The 27,378-nt window shown below is 41.8% G+C and overlaps 1 protein-coding gene across 1 annotated transcript; it reads right to left on the bottom strand.

The window, feature by feature from the left end:
• Positions 1-19: 19 nt before the first annotated feature.
• MTTP (microsomal triglyceride transfer protein) lies at positions 20-27,378 on the bottom strand. The gene is made up of 18 exons (XM_009807125.2): positions 27,318-27,378; positions 22,303-22,490; positions 21,616-21,759; positions 19,517-19,624; positions 18,651-18,767; positions 17,334-17,473; positions 16,340-16,490; positions 12,774-12,931; positions 11,715-11,883; positions 11,032-11,139; positions 9,827-10,039; positions 8,539-8,750; positions 7,798-7,895; positions 7,575-7,696; positions 6,559-6,786; positions 1,612-1,736; positions 1,112-1,282; positions 20-188 (listed from the first exon to the last, which is right to left on the bottom strand). Exons 1-18 carry the CDS (start codon positions 27,376-27,378, stop codon positions 20-22), a joined length of 2,682 nt encoding a protein of 893 aa, XP_009805427.2.

Here is a 27,378-nt window from a genome sequence, read left to right as displayed (position 1 = left end):
AAAAGCTCGGGTGCTTGTTTCAAAACCAGTTGCTGGAGGAATCAGACTTCGCACCGAAAACCTTCCTGCACATGTTGGAGTTTTCTTGATGGAGAGGATATTCATTGCCTGCCAACAGTTCTGCTTTCCCTCTCCTTGCAGTGTACCGTCTGCCAGATGGTAGACTTTCATACTTAGTCACGTAACGCCTGTAAAGACACAACGTGGTGGTCTGGCATTAGCAAATTTATGCAAAATCTGTACCGTGTAGGTGAGGCTAGAGAGAAACACTTTACGTCCAGATGAGCTTACACTTCTACACTGTGTAGGTATAACCAGAAGATGTTGTAGTATCTGCAGAATAACAGATACTGTTTTTTTAGGAATTCTTGGAGATCCTCAAGTTCTTTCATTCCTCTCAGACTTACCTTTTTGGATCAGAAAAGCCTGAATGGAAATCTGGCACAGGCTCTGCAAATGTTATCGCCCTTAGGTCTTAGCAAATAGGGATTAGGAGAGAGTAGTAAACCCAGCTTCTCACATGGCAATGCAATTACTACTCTTTGGCTACTGGAAGGCATCTTTTTTACCTTACTGTGCAGTTGTTTAGCTTTCAGGAAAGTTGGTGCCTTAGTAAAATATGACAGAACATGACGGTTGCAAGAACTTAACACACCAGGTACTTTTGTCAACACTAGTAAATCGCAGATGATGAAGAAAGCTTTCAACTTCAGCTAGTTAACAGCTATGCACTTCCTCTCGCAGCAGTGTAATAGAGAACTACTGCTGGCAAAGTTTCAGGTCACCATCAGAACGGGTTGTATGCGAGGGGACCAGTGTCCTGCCACTTCAGTTAGTTTACTTGCAAAACCAAATTAGAAAATCAGACTAAAATGCACATTTGGAGCAAGTTGTGATCTTCAGACAGGTCCTTTCTGAATCTCGGGCGAGGACAGGGAAGAATGGGTTAGCAGAGAGTTTGGTGTGCGTTAACAACCTACGTTGCACCTGACAGTGTTAGGCTGAAATTTGGCCTCTGTTATTAATCTCTCGTGGCTGTGAACACCAAAAGTTCCAGATTCAGCAGCTGGCTGGAAGGACGGCTCATAAATTGTGTGCTCTTATATCTTACCTGAATGGAGACTCGACTCTGTCCATCTGCATACAGACTAAAAATGGGTACTGCGAAAACTGCACCGTGGAGATGAAGTCTAGTGCTGTTTCTACTTCCAAAGTGGTTTCCATACCAGTTTTTACAAAGAAGGAATCCACCTCGGTGTTACCAGCTATAAACATGGCTACCCTGAAAATAAATTCAAGCAATACAATTAATTCAAAACACATTAAGAAAGAGGAAATTAAATTGCAAACAGTCCTACCATCCATACATAAAAGCTGCCCTCAAAGGAGCCTGTTCTTCAGGTGAAGGTATATAAGTTCAGATGAGACCAGTGGGAACTGGTATTACCCAGGTGGAAAGAAAAAGAGAAATACAAATGTTCTCCCATGCACGTAACTGTTATTTAACTCATCTGCAAGGTCTTTAATATTTAAATTCTTCTCAGTGGGACTATCGGGGCTCAGGAGTCTGAGCTCTCTACAGCTATAGCGCGCACGCTCGGAGTATCTCACCGGTTCTTGACGTTGGTTTTGGATTCCCTGTACCACAGGCTGAACTCCATCCCTCCTGAGATGTCGATGGCCAGGCCGCCCAGGAACTCCGCGCTGGCCCTTGGGCCGGACTGCAGCTGAATGTCCTAGAGCCGTCAGAAAGCACAGGTAACCCCCCGTTACTGACTGCAGACCTCAGTGGTTTCCTTACTCCCTTTTGTACTACCATCGTGCCATTTGTCATTTTGCAGGAACAAAAAGGAACAGAGGGCTTTTCTGAAAGGGTGGACAAAACAGCCCTGATGTACCTCGTTCCCTAGAAAAGGGGATGAGGCTAAGGCGAGGTGCCAGCTGGCATCATTTTTGCAAGGACTATCACTGCAAGGAGTATCACAGCCTCTGTCCCCAAGAGCTACCAAGCAAGCCTCACGGAGGCTCTGCTGGCAGTCCAGCTAAGTCAGGTTAAACTCCTCACTGGAGCCCCAGCAATGGTGCAGTGCAATGTGGCTTCTTCAGCACACCCAAAGGCAGCCCCGTATTGGCAGTAGGATGCAAAGCGCTGCAAGCAGTCATGCAGGGTGTAGTGGCTCCGAACCCACCGTACGGCAGGAATTACGTCTTCAGTGGCTGGGTGGCCAAACCTATAAGCTAACGCACCTTAATTGCCGCCGTAAATTTGCATTTCATGCATTTTCCATCAACCATCAAGTGTGCCCATGGCTTCTAGAAAGCTCTACGGCTGGACTGGAAACACACTGTGTGGAGTCCGTTTCGGAAGCGATAATATAGCTCAGGGTCATGGCAGCTCATTACTTTTAAGTTTCGGCACACAGCCAAGATTTTAAGGTTCACTCAGCTTGGCAATCTAACTCACTTTATATAGTTGTCCTGCTTCCCTAAGAACTAGTGGATTAATTCACTGTTTTAAAAGAACCATTAATTTGGGAACAGTTTGTTTTGATCATGTCCCTCGAGTACAGGACACTTCCTCCTCTCTCCCAGCTGGTTTTCTCCCTCCTCGAGGGTTTCTGTGCCTGTGGTATTCTCAGCACCTGTAATGCTGCAGGCATTTGTAGCACATGTGAATACCCAATTTCCTCCCCCTTTTTGATGTCCGGGCACCTTAAAAGTCTCTCTTCTCTTCTTAGCTATTCAGTAGCCCAGTGGTTTCAGCTAATGCTGTCCCAAGAGCTAAGAAAGAAGCAAGCAGAGACAGTCTGGCTTCCTAATCCCTATAGCAAGGAGCACCATTTGGGGAGGTTTTTATTCAGAGCATTAAAGTTTTCCTGCTGTAATCCAGGACTTGGATAATTATGGTGGCTGTATATGGCTACTTCACATTTTAGGGCAAATACACAATCTCTGAAACAATCTCCTTGGCAGAACCAACTTTGCAGTCAGTTGCTGCTGAAGTGGGCTTGAGATTTAATGCAAGAATGCAGTGTGTTGGCTGCGGCTTATAAATCCAGCACGACCCCAGCAAGCGTGGTCATATTGTGCACTGATTTCTTATTTTCACCCAAGTAAAAATCATGTGTTGGAATTGTGGTCTTTCTGAAATCAAAGGGAGTTTTTCTACTGACTGCAATGGGGCAAGGAATACTTTCCTTGTCAGTCTGTTTGGGTGTGGAGATAAAGCTTGTTTTACTTTATTTTACTTTGCTTTTAATTGGGACTGAATTGGTGGGCAGCTGTTAATGAGTGAGGAGGTAACAGTACACGTTCTGGCAGAGACATGTACACACAACCAGAGGAGCAGATATTTTTAGATGCATTGTCAAATTGCACCTAATAATATTAGAGTAGGCTTGGTTTGCAATGGCTGCACAGTTTAAGGCTTTAAAAGCTACCTAGAATTAAGTCAGGTTTGTCACTGAAACCAGCAGAGAAGCTAAGGAGAACTCGTCTTGTGTTTTACTAGCTCATCTATTTCCTTATTTAGATCTCAGTCCTGTCCTTTGCCTCATGTGCAAATCCAGTCCAGGCTGATGGGAGGTGTAAATCACAGGGAGCCAGCCTCCTCAGGAGCAGTATTTTCCTTTCCTTTCCTATTTTAAGCGTTGTATGTCATTTGCAGTGGAAAATGTGATCCAAAAGATCAGAATCAGTAGTTTGTTACTGTTTAAAATGCTGAAATCTGCGATGTTTCAATAAAGAAAAGTTTCTTTATGAACTGCACTGATAGTGCTACTGTAATGCAACACAGAGACGGCTGAAACTGGCACTTCTTTGGGAACTTTGGCTATCTTCCACTGGAGTCTGGCTTTCAAATGGTTTCTCTGAACTATTAATACAGCATTTAATTTCTCTGTGCTGCTGGCAGGTGTGTTGCCTAGGAGAAATATTAACATGACTGAACTTTAATGCAGGTGACTTAGGAGTCTCAAAAACAGTTTTACGAGAGCTGCTTATTTTATAGAGGGAATTATAACTTCTGGACGGTTATTCTTAACCCTCAAACAACACTGTGAGAACTGGCAATGGCTGTAAAATACACTCTGATTTCAGTTTGTGGAGTTGTGTGAGAAAAGATGTTACAGACGGTGGGCGGGAGTGTAAGCTCTAGAAGCAATATTATTAACTTGGAAATCACCTCTCCAAAATGTGCCTATTGTGATTACTGCAGTTGTAAAGTTAATGAAAGGAAGCTATTTTCCAGGGGGGGAGTTTTTTGGTAGATTTGACAGCACCTTGAGCACAACTCAGTTTTGGTCTTTCTGTGCAAAATGATCCTTATAAACAGCAATAGGGGGCAGAACTCTTCTAATATTTAAAAATCACTTTTCTCAAAATCAGGCTGCACCAATGCAAAAATTGCAACCCAAATATTACATAAATTCTTTTCTGACAATTCAGTTGCCTCATTTTTAAGTTCCAGTCTTGGCTTCCAAGCCATCCGTTTGATGTTTGATCTCAACTGCGCTGTCTGTATCTCACATTTGGTTTTCACCTGTTCTGAAATCACACTGCAGCCAGCTGTGGCACACTGAGTTTTGGTATCATAGAATGGGCACTGTTGCCCATGCCTGGTTTTCTTCTCTGAAATAAGATAAATCCATGTTTGGCTTGGTTGTCTACCGTATGAATTTGTAAAGGGGCTTACATTCTAGGCAAGGCCTGTCCATGCTGGCCAGGGAAAGTGGAGGTAGTACTCAGCTATCAAGGAGCTAGATTAATTATGGCTCTCTTGCACTGTTTTTCCTCAGTTTCAGTGTTATGCCACTCACACTTCCATTCTGACAGTGTTTGCTGGTACAGTTGTAATCACAGTTCAAGAACTTGACAAGTGAAAGCATTTCTAATGAAGCTTAACCGGATTATGTGGAAGTGCCCAAACCATGTTGATGTTGCTGTTGACCCGGAACGTAACTGTAAAACCATTCTTAGAAAGACATGCTGTGTTTAAAACGCAGCTCAGCCTGAAGCTGTGTTCAACAGTGCTTTAAACCATTTCTGCCTTTGTGGAGTGTAGAGGTAAGAACAAGTGCCTTTTTGGTTGTGAACACACTTTTGGTTGTGTCCACTGCTTGAGTCCCAAAGAGGTTAGGCAGCAACTGTGCTAGTGGCAACCCAAGAGAGAAAGCAGGGTGGGATCCCATCTCATCGCTCTGCTGCCCAGGCTTCCAGGGAGTCACTGACTGACCGAAACTGTTACACCCTGATACTGTTAAAAATGGCATGCAGTCCCAGCCCTGGTGTGCCCCAGGCTTTTGTGAGGTTCTCCAAAGAGGAGGAGTGGAGAATCTGCTGGCTGGCAGAGCCCTCGGGGTGCCCGGCCAGCTGATTCAGCCAGGGTATGTATGGAGCTTGCTGCATGCACAGCAGTTGGAAATATTTAGTTCTGTAAACACCATGCTCATATGCTCAGGACTGGACATGATTATCTTTCTCACCTCTGCAGTCTGTTTGTTAAATAGGTCATGGTAAAGTTTTTGCCCATAATCTGCGTGTGAACTGTAAAGCATTGTTGGAATGAGCTTTAGTTCGCCAATTTGTGCACTACACGGGAAGCCCTCTAGACTTGGAATACCGTTATAAAGGGGCTGAGCTGGGTTCAGGATGGGGACAGCTGTCATGTGCAGGGGATGTTTCTGTGTAATTTTGATCAGAGTGGATTTTCTCATCATCTGCTTTTGGCATTTTCTTTTGCCAAGAATTAAAGGGGAAAAGTAAAAAGTAAACTTTGAGCCCACAGATGTTTCATGAGCTGAGTGCTGCTATTAAATCCACAGGTTCTAAGGAGATCCCTGTTTGGGAAGAACAAAAATATCAAACCAAATGCTGGCCCTGCAGTTTCAGAGAGATGTCTAGATTTTCAGTTCTCCACTAATACATGATGTAGCCAGTTATATTTGTATATGAGTCTATACTTAAGCATAAAATTAAGAGAGCATTTGGGGTGACAGTTGCATAAAAACTGAGTAATACTCATTTTAATTCCTGCTTTTGCCTAGGGATAAGCATTTGAAATTTGGACCTTTTAGCATTGTTCGTTTAAGGTTAGTTATCTGGGAAAGTTTGATTACCAATGATTCATTCATTCAGTGCCTGACAGATATTGCCTAACTGGACGTAAGTTCTCTGGACAACTTGTGAAGAGGAAAACTTAGGTGGTCACATGGGACAATATTGTATTACAAGAAACTGTGGGAGGGGAGGCAATAGCTGATAGCAATAGTTTTCTACAGGAAACTCAGTTGGATTTGCTTTTATTCAGTGTTGCTTTGTTTTCTAGAACAATATGTGTTCTCACCTTTGTTCTAGATTGCTTTTCATGTAATTTCATTCTGTTGTTTAATACCTGTGACCTTCCTATTGCTACCATAGTAAGAGAAGCCTATGTAACATTGATCAGGTTTATCAGCATTGAAAAGAAGAGAAAATAAGATGTCCTACAGTAACAGTGTGGGGGAGGGAGCATCTGTGCTTAAGAGACAGAAAAAGAAGCAAACAGTGTGCTATTAGTACCTGTGAGTAATCTGTCAGGAGGATAAGTCCTTTCACCACGTTGATGGGATCTCCAGTTGCTGAGAACATTTTAGACATTAAATCACCGTACCCTTGGAAAAATGTAACTGGCCTGAGTTGGACATCAAACAGAATGGCTGACATGCCAGCAAAGGAGTCCAGGTTTTCCTCGCCTTCATCAGGAGTTGCAGCTATTATGGACTCTAGACCTTGAGCTTCAATCACCACCTAAGAAGCAACAGTGATACAGAATCAATGAAAAAACTCTGCCTGACCCAGGCTGTTAACAACCCTATGCATTTTCTTGATGTCTAAGAGCCTAACTCTAATTTATGTAGTTGTAGGTAAAAACATATGAGGTTAAGACTTAAGGGAACTAGGTAGAGCCGCTAGAAAAATGGAAAATAAAATAATCTCACAGCATGTTTGTTCCCTTTAGATGCAGGCAGAATTTGCCCACGTGCAGCTCACAATCCCAAGTCTACTTTTCTTTCAAACAAATTTTGCTTTATTCATATGACTATTTTCCACAGACATTTGGAAAGAAAACCTGAACATGTGCCACTGCACAATTTTTGTCCTGCAGAAATTTAGGAGGATTATAATATTGAAGGTAGTCCTCAACATTAAGAAAAGGCCAAAACAGAGACATCTCATTTAAATTTCTTTGATTCGTACATTTGACCTACTCCTTTTATTTCTGTTCTACGTTATATCCGAAACACAGGACTTGATTTTACAAACTCGTAAAGCTTTTACTGATTACATCAGATAAAGAGTATAAGCTTTAACCAGAGACAGTACTTGATACATGATACAGAACAAAACACCTGTCTTTTGGTTAGGGCAAATATGTGCCTCATTGGCTGTTGTGGGTTTCTTTTTCCCCTGTTATTGGCTTGTTCTCTGCCCAGTGCAGCGACCATTATGGTCTTAAGCGCTAGCTGAATTGATTTAGAAGCTGTAAGAAGAGGACCGCATACCGGCTTAGTTTTTATGTACAGTGTGGCAGTTACCTGGCTGGCATGAAGTTCAGCATTTCTGTCGAAAATACGGATGTTCATGTTACTTCTCCTTAAAATGCCAGAGCCTGAATAGAGGATGTCAAGGCTGTATGTGGATGATACATCAGGACCACCTTAATTAAAAAAGAAAGAAGGTACCTGTGACTAAACTAGTGGATTAATCAAATGTTTGGGAATACAAACAGGGTTAAAAGGCAGTTTCATGGTTACATACGTGTAATATAGCCAGAGTAGGCAGAGGAGGAGCCCATCTTGGAGAAGCGGTCATAGTTATGAGCACGCATGTCCTTCAGAACTTGCCGAACTGTTTTGCTGTGGTATTTCAAAACAAACAAACAAACAAACAAAAACACAGAGACACAAAAATGTTATGGTACCAAATGTATTACTGTTCTGTAGAAATATCAAATTTGAAAGAGGGTGAATTTCTCAGTAGAAAAGAGGGTCTTCAAAACCCTCACATTTTCCAAATAAAAATCTGCCCTAACCCAGAGTCTCTTTTCCAATTTCAGCTACTCCCTGCAGTCATAGGTAGAAAGGCAAGCAAAGGTCTTGCTTGAAAATTAAATGGTGTTGAGAAGAAGAGATATTTAGATTATTTTCATTCTAGTGCTGTGATGTTTAAAATTTTTCTGGTTCACTGGTTCTTAAAATATAAAAGTAAGCGCCCCACTGAGAGAATTAAGACCAACAGATGACCTTTTTCACAGTAATGCAAGTTAGATGCCTAATTCTTATTTGTACCTCTGAAAATGTGACTAGATAGTAAATGAATGTCATTGAAATGCAGAGGTTTATTCTGAAATATCAATACTTAAAAGTGACACAAAAATCAGGCATCCTTTTATACTCTCCTTAAATTTTACAGTAGTAATTCATGAGAACCTGTGTGTTCTTTGGGTTTCTGCAAAGGAGTAAGGGCGAGCTGTATTTATTTATACTGAACTTAATGTACCTTGAAGGCATTTCAAAGTGAAGTATATCTTGGATCATGGAGAGCATGTACTTGTTCATTTCCAGAGGCAGTTCACCAATGGAGAGCAGGATGTTTTTCACTTCCATGTAGGATGGGTTACTGTTTAAGATGATAGCAGCTGCAGTGGTTCGCACTGTCTTTTCATGGACTTTACGATTCTGGTGGTATATCCTGTTCATTGTTTTCTTCACCTGGTCAGGAAACAGATCATTCAGTCAGTGCTCACACAGATGACTGGGCAAAGTACAGCCTGGAATCTCGTTTATAATATCAGCTTAAGCTAGCTCCATAGCTAAGGCTAATACATAAGGATATATTTTCAGCACCCTGTTTTTCATGGTCCTTTTGGAATGTACGAGACATGTATAGCTCAGTGACCACATGGGCAAGTGGGGCATGTTATGTTCTCTCAGCCACAGTCCAAATACAGCCTTCCACACTGATTTTCCCAGTGAGGCTGTAAATAAGTAGGAGCACTAAGATCAAAATACTGTGTCAGTGATAAGATCAAGAACGAGATTTCCTTGACTGCTAAGGGAAGATGTATTAAAAAAAAATAGTAATCTTGCAATTTTAATTTTCTAGATAGTGCCTGTGGTGGCCTCATGTCCCTGAGAAGGTTATGACACATCTTTGTTACAGATAAGTCCATGGAGAGCCATGTAGCCCCAGCGACAGAACGGCCTCTGGCACATTCATTGCAGAGCAGCACCCTGACAACCTCAGTCACAGCTGCCAGCAGGAGGTATGAAATGGGATGGAGGGTAATGCAGCAGAGGCAGGACCTCATGTTGCACTATTTTGTATGTCTTCTCTTACTCTTGGAAGCTGTGAGGTAAGATGCAGCTATTTTACTCTTTTCTTACTTCATGTGTTCTGCCTTGCTATGTGAAAGCACAAGAAAGGACAGGGATTACGGAGGTGCCCATGTGTTCCTCATGTCTCCTGTACATCACAGAGAAGGCAGTGTTTTGCAAAGGGAGCCCAGTATTCCCTGCAGGCTGCCTGCCACCTTCGATGGCTGTGTGTGACTCTGGAGCCAAAGGCTGACTAGCACTGAAAAACTGGGAGCTGGGATTTGGCAAGCAGGAATGTGTAGAGATTTCTGGCCAGAACTGAAGTGTGTATAATAACTTCCCAGAGGAAAAAAAGAACGTATGTGGGGCATCTTTAAAAAGAGTGGGACTGACAAATGAACTCTGTTAACTTATACTTTTGTTTAATACAGTCTCTCACACTTCTTTTCTTGGGCAGTATATTTTCTTACCTCTTTGGTGAGAAAAGAAGGATCGTATCTCTGCAAGGCGGTGGCAGCCACATTGCTGATGGGCCCTTCTTCTGACTCGGCATACTTCAGAAGCAGTGGAATTGCTTCGGGAAGGAGTGCGTTCTTCAGTGCCAGCAGGTACATCCTCACGTTGTCATCTTTCTTAGCCTTCTCCAGTCTACTTAGAATCAGCCTTTTGGCTTCCACAACAGCCTAAAGAAAATCAACATCACGTTTAAATGGTGATCATAAACCCATCTTTTTCCTTCACAGAAGTAGGAGGGGCAGGGCTGCGTTCTAGCATGTTTTCGTTTCAAAGCATCATTGCACAGGATTAGCAAAGTTGTCATTTGTAAATGGTATGTCAGTGGCACCCTTCAAGCATAATGAAAGCGGCTATAGCCACAGTGACACCTGGTCCGTAGATTTATCATTTGCCAGCTGCTTCTGCCCTGATTCAGGGTCTTCACAGGTCTTACTTGTGGGGCCAACATGTCCCCACAAGAAAAGACAAGGGAAGTGTTCTTTAGTGCTGCATAATATAATGTTATAAGAGTGCCTGGCAATTAACAGGGGGAAGGGAAAAGGGAATCCTAAGGGCCATTCAGGTGCTCTGTGTCTTTTCAGCAGTGTGCTGCAATCCCGGACAGCACAGATCCAGCAGGCTGCAGTGCCTTGTCTGATCAACCTCACCCTCTATCATCAGCGTCTATTCAGTCCATGATCAAGGTGGTAGCCTTCCTCCTGGGTTGTTCTATGCATGTTTGGGGCAGAGCTGAGTACTTGGACAAATGAATTTTCCTCACAGAGCTGAAATAACCTACAGTGACTCCAAATATTAAACAGATCCTGGGTCCTCCAGTGTTTCTCTGAGGACATGCAAAGCTTTTGGACAACGGAGCACAAGTACTGCTTCTGCTGGCAGACTAGGCAGTGAGAAAAAGTTCTGTCAAATGAGGGCAAATTGGGAAAAATCCATAGAAATGGAAAGAGGCCAGATTAAAGCCTAAAGATGACAAAGTAGATGTCACTATTTAAAAAGAAAAAAATCCTCTCTATCAAACATAGGCGTTTATGGGCTTATTTTAAAACGGGGGGGGGAATATGCTGCCCGTGTCTCTCACACTCTCCCAGTAACATCAGCAAGGATCATTCACGTGTGTTGCAGACCAGAATTTGGCCAGCAGTGAATAGGAAATACTCACTGGAAGCTTGCAGCCTTCTCTGTCACACAGCTTTCTGATGAGTGCTCCCATGACAATGACAAGAGTTTCTCTGATTTCTTCATTGGCGATATCACCCTTGAACTTAGCCTGTTACGGAAAAGCAATGCAATTAGTCTCTCTGTCTAAATATGATGAACCACAGTCTGTTGTGGGCTGAATACCATCCCTCATTTCCTGTGAAAGTTAGTGCAATGCAAAGGCAGTGATGACCACAACGACCTGGGCTCAGGCTAAGCAAAGCACTGCTCTATCATTACATATAAAAACTGACTGCCATTTTTCCCTTGAGTTACATTCAGTGTCTCAAACAGTAAATTGATTTTGAAGCTATGTTTTAAAAAAAAAAAAAGAATATTAAATGGTTACAGGACTTTGATAAAGCTTTTCATCCTCAAATTGTTTTGCTAACACTCAGAATGATGTTTGTTTTCTAAGCAGTAGATTTGGTAACATTTTACAAAGTAAATAGACTTTCTGACCAGACCTAAGAATTTTGGTTGTTTCCAGGCTATATGCTACTGGCACACTTAAAGGAAACTGTGGAAGGGATAAAGAAAGGAAAATAGGAAACAGCAACGGTTGTTTCTTCTTCCCTTTCTCCTTGACAGGTATGAGGTTCAAGAGTATTAACTCTGTTGTATTTGTTTTGTCCTTTGACTTACAGTTAAAGATTTCAGGAGCATTTCACTGGGGTGAGAAGCAAATCCACAGGCATAGAGGAATCGCTCCTGCAGGATAGAAGTGCTTGCATCCTTAAAGTCAAGAAACTCCAGGACGGCCTCCAGCGATGCTGGGGTCTGAGCGGAGGTTACGGCATCCACTATCTGTGGACTACAAGGAAGTGGAAATGAACGTATCATTGTAATGAGCTAGAAAATACTGAAAATACTTTGCTGCATATAGAAAGAAAGAAGCTAATGTGCTGAAAATTCTCTTCATTGCAGTTAAGAATCAGTATTTTTTACTCTTGTTGGAAAAGGTGTCCCTGAATTCTTCCACCTCAAAATGGCAGATGAACTCCCCAAATTATTCATATCTATGGATAATAATATTTGAATTTATGCAAATATGAGACCAAGAAGTATTAAAAAAACCAGAACTATCCCGAGCGTCTTGAAGTTTACAGGACAAGGTTGTAAATGGAAAAAAGTGTTTTATTTCTACATACACAATGGAAACTAGAGAACAGGATTCTACGCTACCTGAGTTACTCTCACATTTATCTCTATTGTTAACAACTGCTACAATTTGTTTGAAAGATCCTGACTATACGGTGGGACTCGGAAATGCTTTCCAACTCCCAAGTCTAGGTGCACATGCTGTTCACACCCAAACTCTAACATTAGGGTAATATCCAGAGCTGACCCATGCCCTTCTTTGCTGTATTTCCATTTGAAGGAAACAAATAGACAAGTCAAGAACAAGTTACAGAGTGTTTCAGAACAAGTAGTTGGGATGAAAACCTTTGGGTAAGCTAAAAAGAATGTTTGCCTTGCATTGTAGATGCAATCTTAGGGGCTGAACAATGTGCTGCAAATATATTACACTACAAAACCAAACACAGCTTTTTTAAAAAAAATCCTTTTCCTGTAGACAGTACTGAATACTGGTTTCGCATTGCTAGGACATCACCAGTAGAACTGAATCTGTTTGCATGCATTTTGCACTTCTGCAGTTTTAAGTAACTTAAACTTTTTGAAAGCTTGTTCATGATGACTTACAGAAGTTCTTTATTTTCACTTCTAATAATCTGCAGTATCTCCTCTTTCGTAGCTTTTCTGATGTTCTGAATGAAGGACAAAAAGCTTCTTGCTGCTTCAGCTTTGGAAAGTTTTTCAGGATCCATATGTTTTCTGATGCTCTGCCAGTGTTCAGAAAGCTGCAAAATAATTCACGTTATGTCAAATCTCTCAGATTGTGGTTTCAGTTCTCAAAATCAGACATAATAAATGCAGCTATGTGGGCCAGCTATTGCTCAAATTAGCTGAAATTTAATAGATTGGTGATCCTTTAGCTAGGTATTATTTAATTTATGATATCCCAGTACAAATATCTTTGAAACCTTTCTATAGCTGTCTCTCTTCCAACACTTCAGTACCTTCCTGATAATGCACATTGCCTTAAATGCAGTCTATTTTGGAACAAAACACGATCATTTATACTGTAAGTGGAATAAGGTGAATTCTCTTCTCTTGCAAATTTACTGTGCTTTCTGGTGAATACAGTGTTTGCCTTCTGTTCCCATTTTCTCCTAAGTCAGATTTTTTGAAGTGGGAGATGCACATCCCCAACTCACAAATGAATCATATTTTCTTAGAATATGGTAATTTTGTAAGTGGTTAGTGTGGAACAGGAGTAAGTGTCCCATAAGTAATTGCCATTTCTTAGTCATAAGCCTGCATAAGATTTGTGGCTATTGTACAAAATGATAGGTAAGATGGTATTGGAACAGGTATCGGCTTCTTCATATGTTGTTGCTGTATTTATTCCACGCACCACAGTTTTGACCTGAATGAGTTAACATGGTACCAAACCACCTATATCTGTCCTTCCAGATACACTCTCATAAGAAACTGGTGCAGGCATTTTGGCCTTTCCTCTCTCACCTGCCTTTGCCTCTGTTATCTCAAATTATTGAGAACATTCCTTGGTGAAAACTCAGCTGTGCTTTGCAGCAGTGTTTACTCCAGTTTTCCCAAGAGGGAAATAACACTAGCACCCATTTGACCTTTACTAAAATGTTTCCCTTCTTCATGGGTTTTGTATTAGGCAATAACACCTGAACCTGCCGGCAAATCATTCAGCAGTACAGAGTGCAACTTCCATCAACTGTAACAAACAATAATTAGGCAACAATGATTGAGACATAGGATATTTCCTGAGGATTAATGACCAGCTGGGAGGAGCTCATGTTCTGAGGCACAGATGGGTCTGTTAACCTCAACTGGTCACTAGAGCTTAGCACCAAGGTCAGTCTGGCTATTATAAGCTGAAATTGGATAAACATATGGGGCACTTTCTATTCCCCCTGTTGAAGTTGCACCATAGCCTGGCAGAAAATCTCTAACCTCATCAATCCTGTATTTTCTCCCGTGCAGAGCCCAGCTGTGTGGGCTGCCCTTAGTCAGCTTAGCCCATACCCTAGAGACGAGCAAGGTGGGAGAGGCGAGATGGAGCTATCTCAAGCAAAAGAGAGTGGAGACCAAGTCTTCCTCTTTGCGGGGATGCTGTAACCATTCAACTGCTACAAGGAGCAGCTGCCATCTCCTGCAGTGACCATGACTTTAAAAAACAGCATTCGCAGTTGACTTTTGCAAGGGGCCTTGTCCTCCTGATGTGAATGTCAGGCAGTTTGGATTGAATATCCCAAGGATTAAGGCACAGATGCATGCATTTCCACATGGCAACTCAGCCGAGCTCGGACACGAATCTCTGTCTCTCCAATAGAGAGACCAGACCAGAGGTATTGTGGGCACTCTAGGAAAATTCAAGCCAAACCAAGAGGTCCTAAACTGAGCAGGAGTTGGTTTTGAATGTCAGTGCCTGACAGTTGCTTTACCAACCTACAAAGGTTGGCTGCACAAGACAGAACAAACCCACTTCACTCTCAGAAGTGGCAAGCATCCGTTCCTGTAGGAACCATAAGCATAAAAAAAATGTAAGAACCATGAGTTCTTCTGAAAAGAGCATGCTTTATGATGTCTAAACACCGAAATCTAGGCCTAAATTTAAATGTAAATGTTGGCCATAGCCTCACAGAATCTAGTGCCTACCATCTGTAAAGTGGGGATAGTAATGGTTATTTTACCAAATTAATAAACAGAGAGATAAGACCTGTTATGGTTTAAAAAGGGTTTTGAAAATGTAAAACTGTAGGGCATACCATGTCAGCATGGCATTAATGTATACTATGATATATAAGTACCAAATGTTATGTTGCTGCTTTGGATACAGTGTTCTGTTTATAGACCCCATCTTTTCATAGCAGTTACTGTAAAATACAGTGAGAAAGCAGGACTTCATTCTCATCGTGCCATTAGGTTTATAATGACATAGCTCAGTCCCCAGCCAGTGCTCTGGAATTATGCCCTATGTTTGTTACCTTGGTCTGAAAATTATCTCTATAACTATTACTACAAACTTGGTTCCAAGTGACAAATTGGTCAGCACAAACCCCGATGGGCAGAGTCAGGGAAAAAGCACCTGTCCCTGCTCTGTTTAAGATCCCTTGATGTTCCCTGCTCAGAACTGCTCCGGCATGCATGCAGCATCATTTTAATTCAATTTCCTCCAACATATTTTTTTATCTTCTCTGCAGGTCAACAAGCATTAGACAAGATAAATTATTACAGTGCAATGCTACTTCCAAATAACTAGCACAAGTTCCAATATAGTAAGGTATTTGTGCTCATAAGGAGTATCTCTGGAGGATTAAAATTATGTGTGCTGAATAGAAGCCTTATCTTGCTTATCAAAAACTGACAGAGAATAATAATCTTTAAATTAATGTTCCCATTCACTGCTAAATTCATTCCACAATGATAATAGCATTAAAACTGTTTGCTAACAGTCACTGTAGCAATTTATATTAGTTTATGATGAATAGCATCAGTAAAACAAAAGATGATGCATTTACAGTACCAAGCTCTTAGTAGTCTTTAGATGTCTTAAATATAAAAAAAGAAGTCTGGGGTTTTTTTCCAGGGGAAAAATGAGAACAGTATTGGACTTGCCAAGAATACTAACGCCCCATTTTATACTTATGAAATACCTATAAAGCCTTTTAAATAAAAGACTTCCTTTGGGGTCAGGCAGTAAGAAGAGGCTAGGCATATTACCAACAAATGTTTAGCCTGCCTAAGGAATGGCTAACTACCTTTAATTTCCAGGAGCGGTTCAGCTCCTCCATGACAGAATTGTTTCTAAACACTGGCCAACCATCTTAAAAGTAATTTCCCACTCCATTATCCAGAGGAAATAAGCTCCTGCCAACTCAAGGTTGGCAAAGATGAGATAAAACAAAAGGTTGTTATTTTCTAGTGGTCTTGAAAAATACTGCACTCAATCTTTGAAAGAGAAGCAAACCGGTTGGTACTTTTAGAGGTAGACCTTGAAACACCCTTGTGTGGTGGAGCACCATTGCATCACTACTGTGCTCCCTCCTCTGGGGCGTATTTTATGTTGCTACATTAGACCTCTCCTAGTGGGCTGCTTAGACAGAAACTTCTTTCACACTTGTTCTGCTCAGCTAACCGACCTGACGTCCAATAAGCCTGTGTTTACTTACCGAAGGACACTTTTTGCATTCGGATTTGACTGGCTCTGCTACTAGTGGCACAGCAACGTAACTGGAGTCCAAGGTCTTGATAACGCTGGCGACTTGCTTCCCAGCGATCAGTCCAGGGCCAGCTGGTACTGACTTCAGTTCCAGTCTCTGCCTGTGTATCCATACGGTGAAGACACCATTAGAGCTCAACCGTTAGAGCAGAAATGCAGAAATCACAGCAAGAGGAAACAAAAAACCCCTCCACAGACCAAAAATATAGAACACAGACTTACTGAAGCCTTACTTTAAAATGTTCAGAACATGGCAAGTCTATGGCTTTTTTAAGGTAACAGCAGTATCTGATACCAGCAGAATTACTGCTAGAGGTATGTGGCATAAAATACCTAAATAACACACTTTCTAAAGTATGGATTTATAGCACCTGGTAAATAGCCTTCAGTAACCATATATATTCTGATATGTTTCATATATTTGTTCATAAGAAGATCTGGAAAGTGAGATTTTGAATGTGTATTTTTTTAATATCATAGTACTAAGGAGATGCCTGAATCATTTATTGTGTGTAAGTATCTCCAAACTTCCAGTGTTTTGGAGTCTGGAGTCTAACAGACTGTTTCCTTTCTGTGCAGCAGATTTTGTTTTCTATACTTCTGAACTTTTGCATGCTAGAAATGGGGATCCATTGGAAGTATTTCGTAAGAAAGGAGAGGACACAGAAACAGAACACCTACAGAAGTAATGTGTTGCTTAAAACGTTTTGGCCAATTCCAGCTGTTTTCATTTAATTTCTTATGAATGCCATTATTTATTATTTGCAGTGTGGTAGAACCCTTTATCAAAGTCGGACTATGTACCATATGGATACAAGAGAGACCTAAATTGTTACCTGGAGAGTTTACAGCCTTAGATCTTGATGCTACAAGACATACACAGATAACCTGACTTGAACCACTAGACCTGCTACCATCAATGACAGTCAAATTGCCCAACTTACTTTGAAACAATTTTGGCACCTGTTTTTCGTCTGGAATTCAGAAGCAAAACATAATTTTCTTCTGCCTTGATGGATTTAATGAAACTGTCTTCCAGCACATAAATTGTGGCAGATGTGGCTTTTGTAGTGCCATCTAAAATCTGAAAATAATTAAAAAATAAACCAGAAAAAGGGGTGATCAATAAAAAACAGAATATGAAAAGAGCTCACAGTTCCAAATCAGGGCAAAACTCGTAATGAAACAGAGCCAAATGAGGAAGGTGCATGTGGGTTGATAACATCTCAAGCTAAGCCTATAAACCAGGTTCTCAAGAATTCCTTCTGTAACAAGAAGCCACTCATTTCTGCACCGTGTGTTTCAAATTCGATACGTACCAGGGGAAAAAAAAGGGGAAGGAGGGGAAGAAGTTATGGGGCAGGCTGCAACTGAGAAAATGCCCGGTACTACATTTAGTTAAAAATACACTTTAAATAAGATGAGAAGCTTTTCCAAGGAAATGTCTTGTAAATAAGATTGTCATGTTCACATCTGGGAAGCAAAGCCAGCCACCTTGCTTGATCTGTTTGTAAACAAGATGAAGTCTTAGTGACAAGTGTGAAAATCAGGAATTCAGTCATAGTGTTAAGGCGGTTTATTAACAAAGCGTGTGCTACCTTTGTACTTGTCTGAGTTGAGAAAGGTCCGTTTCTGATGCGGACAATCCCAGCGCCTTCAGCGTGTGTCCAGCCTGCGCTCAGTAGTAATTGCTTAGAAAGGCATTTACTAGTAGTGGAGGACCATTAAGGCCATAGTAGGGCTTCAGTTACCTCTACGGCACATCTCCTACATTACACCTGTGCATTTGGGAAGCCTTTGACCTTCCAGGCAAGCCTGACTGGGCTCCATTCAGGAGTCAGCATCTTGCCTGGCATTTATTGTGTAGACTAAATGCTGTGACTTAGGAGCTGGCAAAAAGGTTACTGTTGTCACTATGACTGTGACTGTATCTAGTATTTTCCTCCAAAAAAAGCCAGGACAAAAGTGCTGTAAATCCACATAGAAACTAAAATATGTTACGGATGAGATCCAAATATTATGCAAATTGGTGTGCTGTACTCGATGTCAGCTGAGCCAAGGTGGTTTACACAAGAGGAGAATCCATTCCCTGTTCTCCCCATGGGTACTACATATGAAATTTTACTAGTAATACTACAAAATGTACATGTAGAATTTACTTTCTCTAATGCAAGAAAGGACCTTTGAGAAAATGAGTAATAGCTACTAAGAATATATTTTAAACAAGCAGAACAGATTTTATTTTGTTAAAGAAATCATACCTTGTTGTGGCTGGTAAATCCTTGTTTTTCTATTTCACAGGAGTCCAGGGCTTTTATTTTAGTCACTTGATTTTGCCGCACATGATAAGTAGTATTGCATTTCCCAGATATGTCCACCTTGAAAAAAACAGATTAGGACAATTTCTTGAATTTATCTTTGAGACTCCAGCATGCCTTCCAAAGATGAACCATTTTCTCCACTGTTGGAATCCTGTACCTGAGACGCTGCACTGTTTGGGTTTATTTACCAGTTTTGAATATATCAGTGTTTCTAACTACCTGCTTTGGATAGGCAGGCGTGCTTTTCATTAGATGGCTATGAAGGAAAGTAACAATGTTTGTTTAAACAAAAAATTTAGGAAACACCTGGCAGCTGGCACTACACTCACAAATTCGAGTTCCAGCTTTGCTCACGTGGACAGATGTAGAAATTTAACAACGTAACGCAGGTTAAATGGATGCGGCTAAACCATTGCTAACCTTGTGTGGATATTCTATTTGATTTAAAATGGCCTAATCCATTGAATTGAGCTTAGGAATCAACCGACTTTAAACATCAGTATAATCTCTTTTATAGTGACCTGGTTTAAGTTGATTTATTACCAAATTCTGCTAAATTGGTAAAAGCATTTTAAATCAAATGGATTTCACCAATTCTTTACATTAATTGCAGCAACTCGACTTGTGTCACCAAATATTCAGAAGACTGTCTTTACATGCCCAACCTCAAATGCAATCAAAGGACTGATTTCTGTCACAGTTCATTCCTTCTGAAGTCAGCGGGAGCCACAGGTCTGCCTTTCAGAGCAGACCAGGCTCTGCCTGTTTCTCTGATGATGATTATCTTGCCAGATATAGCACCATACCTCATGGGCAGCACCAGAGTGCAGCTGTAGCTGGAAAAGGCTAGCCAGACCTCTCTTAATATTTTGGGTAAAACCAGGTTCATTTTGATATGAGTAGAAGTTTTTTACCTGTAGGAATAAAAAACAAGTATATAACAAATCTGCTTAAATGAGAAAGGAATAGTGAGGATCCTCTCTAGAAAAACTGCCTTTACTTTTTTTCTGATTGGGAAACTGAATTTGGCCCTGTTGCCCTTATTTAAGCGAACTCCAGGGGCTGCAGGGCCCACCGATAACAGTACAAACATGTTTCGGGCTTCAGCTGTACCTAAGGACAGTGTCAGTGCAGTGAGCATCTTCCTGTTAGTTAGAGAGAATTTAGAAGTGAAATGGGAAACTTTACATAATTTCACAAGTAACTCATTTTTCTGCATAATCCTCAGATAATCCCTCCCCACAGGGGCATAGTATCTGTTGCACTTTAATCACAGGTTACAAAACCCTAGAATGAATCATAGGTAAATCACAGTTAGAATGACTTAAATGACGTGTCAAACACATCACAACCTTTGCACTTCATGGGTCAACTGTTGTGCTTGAGCCTCTCCTCTGGTAATGAGACTTTGCACCTCCACTTTGCATTCAAGGTGCTTTAAAAGTGCACTTTTTTCAGGAACTGTAAGTACAATCAGTGTGTTATCTCGGGGCAACCCTGGAAAGTGAAATCACTGTGCCAGGGATGAAAGTATCACACCACAGAGAAATCATAAAAGGAGTGTACAGACCCTATTCTCTGAGAAAAAGCCCAAGTTTTTAATACTACTTCTCAATCTCAGCGTGTGAACTGCTTAATTTATTAGGAGCAGATGTATTTTGACTGTGTTCTTCTGATACCTCTGGTCTCATTTAGGGATGTGTACAGTTGGGAGCCAGTGCTGACCTGCTTCTTTTTATGTTGTGTAAAACTGATGACAAGGCTGAGTCTGGAAGTTACTGAGCAGGCCTGATAGCAGCTGCAATTCAGTAGGCTGAGCTGGTGGCCAGGGTATGTGCTCAGTGCCTATTTACAGCAGGAGGTAAAGATCCTGCCGGGATAGGGTGTCACAGCCCTCACTCCGCTCTGCAGAAGAGAAAAGGGAGTGTGACCTTCAACCTTCCTCCTTTCTCACTGCCCCTCTGCCCACGTCCCACCTGCCCAGCATTGCTCGGGCTGCGGGGGGGGGAGAGCGGGGCTGTTGGCCTAATGCAACAAGCAACGAGAGGGTGAAGGAGCGTGGAGAGGAGGCGGGAGCAGCCATGGCTCAAGCCTTGCCGCTCCCTGGCCGGAGCAGTAGGCTGAGCGCAAGGGGACAAGTGAGCAGCTCTGCAGAGAAAAAGAGGGGAAGATGGATTTACTTGAATCCCCTTCCGAGCAAAACTGGGACTCTGAGAGCTACAATTGAACATGGGTGCTCCTGCAGTGGGACAGTGCTCTGGTGGTCTCTCAGGGCAGGCTACAAAACCCAGGCACACACCGAGACACACCTGCTCACTGTCCCTTCTCTTCTGATTTTTGGAGACAGTTTCCCAGTAGAACAACATTAAAGATGGTAGTTCTTTCAGCATCAAGCTCATTAACTTGGGACCGTTGAAACTGCAGGGGATACTGAAGTAAATAAGCAAGCCAGAGAGGTGGGAAAAGCAGTTATGCTAAAATATTTGATAAGGGTTCAAAGTGATTAACACTGTTCCTCACAGACTCGGTATGACCTCCCGCATGACAAACTGTATCTCCTTTTCTGCCTTCAGATAAAATCCTGGCCTCACTGAAGTCAACAGCACAAATCTTACACAGCAGTTATGCATATTTCTACATGTGTACCCATATATTTGTGGCCAAGCTGCTGTTTACTTCCGTACTTGATGGTGTTCTCAATGCACTAGAGGCTTGGGCTGGAAGGGCCCCTTGTACAGGTAAAATACAGTCCATTCTAAACTATTGTGTTTTGTGTAGAAAGATAGGACACGATGGCATATTAAGAACACCAAGAGGATAGTCAATTGGTAAATTCTCCAAGCCTGTAAGAAAATATTTCTCCCAGGTTTCCTCAGGGATTGAATTTTAAAAGACAGGGTCTTACTTTTCCACGGACTAGCTCAAGAACTATGGGCCTCTGTAAAGCTTCCAGATATTCTTTCCCGATGATCTTCTCTGTGCTTTTTCCTTTGAAGATGTTTTTAGCAGCTGGACGTTCACTCACATTTTCAACTTGAACATCTCTTATCTAGCAAAGTAAAAGCAGAGAAAATTCATGTAGAGAGCTGTCTAACATTGGCCTGGAGTAGGCTGGATAGACTAAATTGCCTAATACATCTTTTTTATTTCTTCATTTCTGGTTCTGATCATTAATCTTCCATGATTACTATGTCTATGTTTTCAAAAGAAACCAGCACTCACCGCTGGGAAAATAAGCTAAGTACCAAACCCAGTTTGTATTTAGCAAATGTCATGATCTGTAGTGAGAACTGAGGACTTCAGACAACCTCAGGTAGGTGCTTGCACACCAGTTGTTTGAAGCTCTAGATGTATGAAGCAATTTCAAAACATAGGGGATATTCTGAAGTTCTGGCTTATGATGTTAGATATATTCTTGTGAAGTCTTATTCTATATGAATCAGCTTATCGAAGAAGCTGGTTTTAGTTGATGAGAGTAGAGAAGAATAGAAGATTTAGCTCATCTTCTGAAAATGAGTTCTTCAATATTAGATTAGCAGATAAATGCAGAAAAGATTGGGCATGTTTTCAGTTTTCTGTTGGCATTAATTACCGTAATTTTGATCAACTGGTCATCATCATTGTCAGGATTTCTCCATAAGAGGTTGACATCCACACCAGAAGAAATCCGGTATCCGGCACTTCTCTGCAGTGACGCTTTCACCTGATCAACATACACTTCAGCTGAGTAAGCAAATTTATATAGCTTGTCATTATTTAAGCTTGGTCCAGTAGTGTGCCCTGTTCGGAAAGCAAAAACAAAGCGTGTTTTAGAATTGACTAACTCACATAATCTGTCATTTTCTCTAAAAAACACCTTTAGAAAAATTAAAAATTGAATTGCCAACAAAAGGTTTATGTAACTGATCCTGCTACTCTTGATTACAGAGGCTGCCCCACTGGAGCAGCTGGGGTTTTTTTGTTATTAACTTGACACTAATCTCATATATTTAAGATAAGAATGTCCAGAAAAGCCTTTGTTCTAGCTCTATACATAAATAAATAAAAAAGAGTCAGATTATTTACTTTGGGTATGTTAGCATTAGAAATTAATCCAAAATTATTTGCAACTCAAAATACTGTAATTAATCATGCAATTTGTGTGCTTAGCAACTTGAAATGCACTGATGTAATTTGTTGGAGCCAACAGAAATTGTTCTCTGCATCTCTTGCACATTTATTGGGAATCTTTCCATTGAGAGCCTTGCCCAGGGGTGACATGAATGTAATGAAGACATTGGGAAAATAATTTTTAGATTAAATAATTAAGCCCTTGTTCTTTAAACTAAATAATTGTCCCTGTAGCTGTGCCTCTGCTGTTAATTGATGTATTTTAAGGGATATAAAAGCCAAACTCTGTCATAGTGAATTTATGGTGCCATTTCCATCTGCATTAACAACAACTCAGATAGACTGTTCCCTAGGGATTCAGTTGAACTCTTGTTAGTATAAATGAAATCTGTAGTATACAAATGACTTTTATTTTTCCTTTATAAAACTACTTACTACCACACCCTTTCCTCTCTTCTCTTTCTCTTCTCTCACGCACAGCCATGCAGGGAATGTGTGGCACCAGTGTCACAACTCTCTACCCAGCCTCAGGCACAGGAATTAAGACCATGCCCCTAAAATCTGTGGCTAAGGAAAACCAATTTCTTTTTGAACACCCTTTGAATATTTTGTCACGCAGGGTATACATAACATCCCTTTTCACTGCTTTCAAGAGCTTCCCTCCTCTGGTGCGGGTGGCTACAAAGGTCTCTTCCACACAAGAAAAACTGATGAAGTCAGTTAGTAGAGGGAAGGGAAGGGAGGAGAAGCTGGCTATGCACAAAGTGCTCTTACATCCACAAAGCAAATACACATACAGTGACCTTAGGTGCTATCTATAAGCAGCACGGCACCAGCCTCTCGGACCCGAATGCTGCACCACTGAATCCACTGGGAATTTCTTCATGGAGTTCAGGAGGTACAGAGCAGACACGACAACTTCACAACAGAGTTAATCTAAGAAAAGCAAAGTGCTGTCCTCAAGGAGATGCAGCTCAGTCTTATGACAAGTTCAGGGGGGAAAAAAAAAAAAAAAAGAAAAATCTATCAAAACATCTCAGACAAATTCTCAAGCATGCTGTAATGTAATCAGGTTGTTCAAAGTCCCTTGCAGAGAATCAACAGGCTATCTTGATTTATGCTATGTCCCTCAGTGTTTTATTTGACTCTGCTAAATAGATTTCAAATCAACGCATTGGTAAAAAGGAAAACCAAAGTCTTTTCTTATTTCACTCCCAGATTTTAAATCTCAGTTAGGTAGGTGCACAGTCCATCATGGCTGGACGGATATATCCTGCAGTGCTCAGAGAGTCCCAAAAACCCTTTTGTTAAGGTTTTGCTCACTTCCTTCCCCTATTCACTCAGATGTCATAGCAGCAGATTAAGGTCAGCTTCAAAGAATCTTTCCCTGAGGAAAACGGCATCCCCACCAAGTTTGGTCTGCAAGTCACATAAATTGGCAAAGCTGCACAGAACTAAACTGTCTTATGCTTTACACCAGCTGGGGATGTGGCACAGCAAGTTTGGTAATCCCGGGGGGGGGCAGCCTGTCTGCATGTGAGAGCTCAAAGCTGTAACTATTGATTTTTTTGCAGGGGGGCTGAGGCACTGATGTTGGCACGACAGGGATCTTCTGGGTTTGCATGTCTTGCATGTCTGCTTCAAAACAAAGTCACCAAGAGGCGTACAACCCTTTCTTCAGGTTTACTGTGAATTTCCTAGCCACTTCCCCAATTCCCCTCACTCCTATCAGCTTTGAAGCCACATTGCCCTTGAGAGCAGAGGGTGCTCAGTGCCTGCCCAGAGATGGCTGCGCCTTTCAGGGACACCCCTGATTCCTTGCAGTACCTTGGAGCTGGTTGCTTCCTGGTTCAAAATGTCCTTCATTTGCAGCAGAAACGGCAGTGCTAATGATTTAGTATCGGCTCAGGTTTTACGATTGCCACCCACTGGGTGCCTTCTATACACAGAGGGTGACACAGTCCCATCTAAAGATAAAAGGTGGGGTGAAAGCACGTCCAAGAAAAGTGATCTGGGTGCTGAGAGACGTGTCTTATTAGTTAAGGTGGATGTTTGTGGTTTTGCTCCCTTTCTCTTTTCAGTTAAAAGCACCTTTCACCTATCCTCTTCCTTTTCCCACAGCTCAACCCATAGATCTCTTAACTTTTGCAAGAGTTCCTTCCCTCTTCCTCCCTTTTAGCATTTGCTTGTCCCCCCATACAAAAGAGCTGTTCCCCCCTGAAGGAAACAGATGAGCAAATGACACAGCAGCTTCTTGCAAGTGTCATGGAAGAGATGAATAGTTGCAAAGTATTTCTGGGAGCTAGAAGAATATTAGGTTCTGAAAGCTTTCACCATTTCATACATGGAAAACACTGCAGGAGCCAGGGCAGAAGACACCTTTAGTTGCAAGACTGGTGTCACTGATGGAAAAGGGTGAGCCAGCCGTGGATCATAAGAGAAGCAGCAGGGATGAAGCAGTATTGAAGGCAGTCCCAAGGAGCTAACACTTACCCCAGCAGAAATGGGGAAGCCAAGAGAGACAATTGGATAGCGTGATCAGTTTGAGAGGCAAGGGGGATATTGGTGGCTGAGGGACAGAGACGCAGTGTCACTGCCCAGAACCAGTATTCAAAACAGCGTAAGGAAATTTTCATGCTATCTTTCATGAAGAAAACACTGGTACTATTCAAAAAGGAATATTCCTATGCCTTTCTGATAGAAACTTTTCTTAAAAAAACCCCCTGCCTTTAGAAGCTCTTTCCTTTGTATTCAGCAGAGCACTAGGATCCTTGCCACCTAGCCATTTCAGCTGATGGCAAATGTCCCACTGACTGAGAAAGGAGGAGACATGGACATAAAGTCTGCAATCAGCCATGCTCTCTTGGGGTCAGAAGTGCCTGCTTTCAAGGTGGAGTGCATAACACATAGTTTGACTAGTAATGTTAAGTGTCTGTCATTAAGGGTAACATGCCAAGTCTATAATTAAATCATGATACTGTATAATACAGAAGGTTACACTGCATGAGTGGAGACAGCTGTCAAGTCCTGTGCCTTTTATTAATACATATGGCATGCATAGCATGTGCGTCTCTAACTACTTGTTGGCTCTACCTTCATAAATTATATTTGCCACTGTTTCTGATACCGGATAGCTTTAAAAAGCAAAACCCATCCGCTTCTTTGAAAACATTTTTCAAGTGAAACTGCAGTAGGAAAGTTTCATGTGTGCTGATCTAGCTGACTTAAAGAAATAATAGTCCTTCACCATTTCCAAAAGGCAGCATGGCCTGGTGGAAAGGTAGAACACTTATCCTAATCCTCTGCCACTGAGGCACTAAGTGGCCTTTGGGCCAGTAATTTAGCTCTCAGTCTCTGCACAAGAGAGAGATGAGACCTGGCAGAGCTGAAGGGAGGACTAATTAATGAGAAAATGCTTGCTCACTACCCTGGGGATGTAAAGTGACAAGCAAATATTACTTCACATCAAGGAGCTTTGCTTAATTGATATTAAAGACAAGCTGGGAAGAGCAGACACCAGAAATGTGGCACGATGGTATCTAGCCATGAACTTGGCGGTCTCATGAAATACACTCTTGTGAAATATGCTCACGGGTAGAGGAACTGCCTGCAAACTTCTCTGCTTTATAACTCCTGTTGTAAGGGGGTAGGGAGGTAGGGAGGAAGGTTGCTGCTCTGTGCTTACATGGATACAGTGTGCTGGATCCCCTGCAGGGAGCAGGCAGAGGCACCCATGAGAGCACCTCTAAAGCCTTTTTAATAGTTTAACCTAGGATGGCGTGCCCCCCCGCTCCTCATCATGATGAGGACATCCTCATTAAACTAAAAACTAGGTGTCGGCTCATGTTTTAAGGTTGCTGCTCCTCTAAATTTAATGTCAGGTTGTACACGAAGGGCCACTACTAAAGACACCTTTCCTTGCTTCACACACTGGCACTGCTGAAGCGGGCAGTCTCCAGATTTCATGCCCTTGACCTTTGTCAGGACACCTGAGTAAAGCCCCGCTCCCGGGCCTTGTGCAGACATCCAGGTTTTAATGACTTATTGCAGAGCAAGCTCCCCGTGAAATTAATGGGATGCTTGTTACTGACTTCAGTGGTAGCTGAGTCAACTGTTCAGAAGCTGAAACCTGGAGAGCCCTGAGCACTTCCTGGCTCTGCTCCACCAGATCACTTCTGTGTGTTTAACTTTTGAGCGTGTGAATAGTCCCTTTCAAGTCGGTGCCCGCACAGCATGTCCTGACTAAGCAAGGTCAAGATCTCCGGCCTCCTGGCTCACACCGCTGGCCCTGTGCACCTGAAAACATTGTCTCCTCCATCCCTTCTGCTGACACGAATGCCACAAGCGCTGAAACCTTTGTAATTACTAAATGCATTTCATATTACTCAAGGACAGATGAGTAAAGATGATAATTTTTGAAGCAGAACAGATCTGCATACACACACCAGTTATGCCTTTGCTGAGCCAAAAGCTGAACCAAGCGCGGTACAGACCTACCTTTAACAGAGGCTGAGTAGGTGGAAATGATGCAAAGGAACAGCACGGTAAGAAGAATCAT

Source organism: Gavia stellata, chromosome 5 (assembly GCF_030936135.1).
Source record: "Gavia stellata isolate bGavSte3 chromosome 5, bGavSte3.hap2, whole genome shotgun sequence".
In the NCBI taxonomy this organism is placed as follows: Eukaryota; Metazoa; Chordata; class Aves; order Gaviiformes; family Gaviidae; genus Gavia; species Gavia stellata.
Note: the sequence above shows the minus strand (reverse complement) of the source record. Positions and strands in the feature narration are given on the sequence as shown.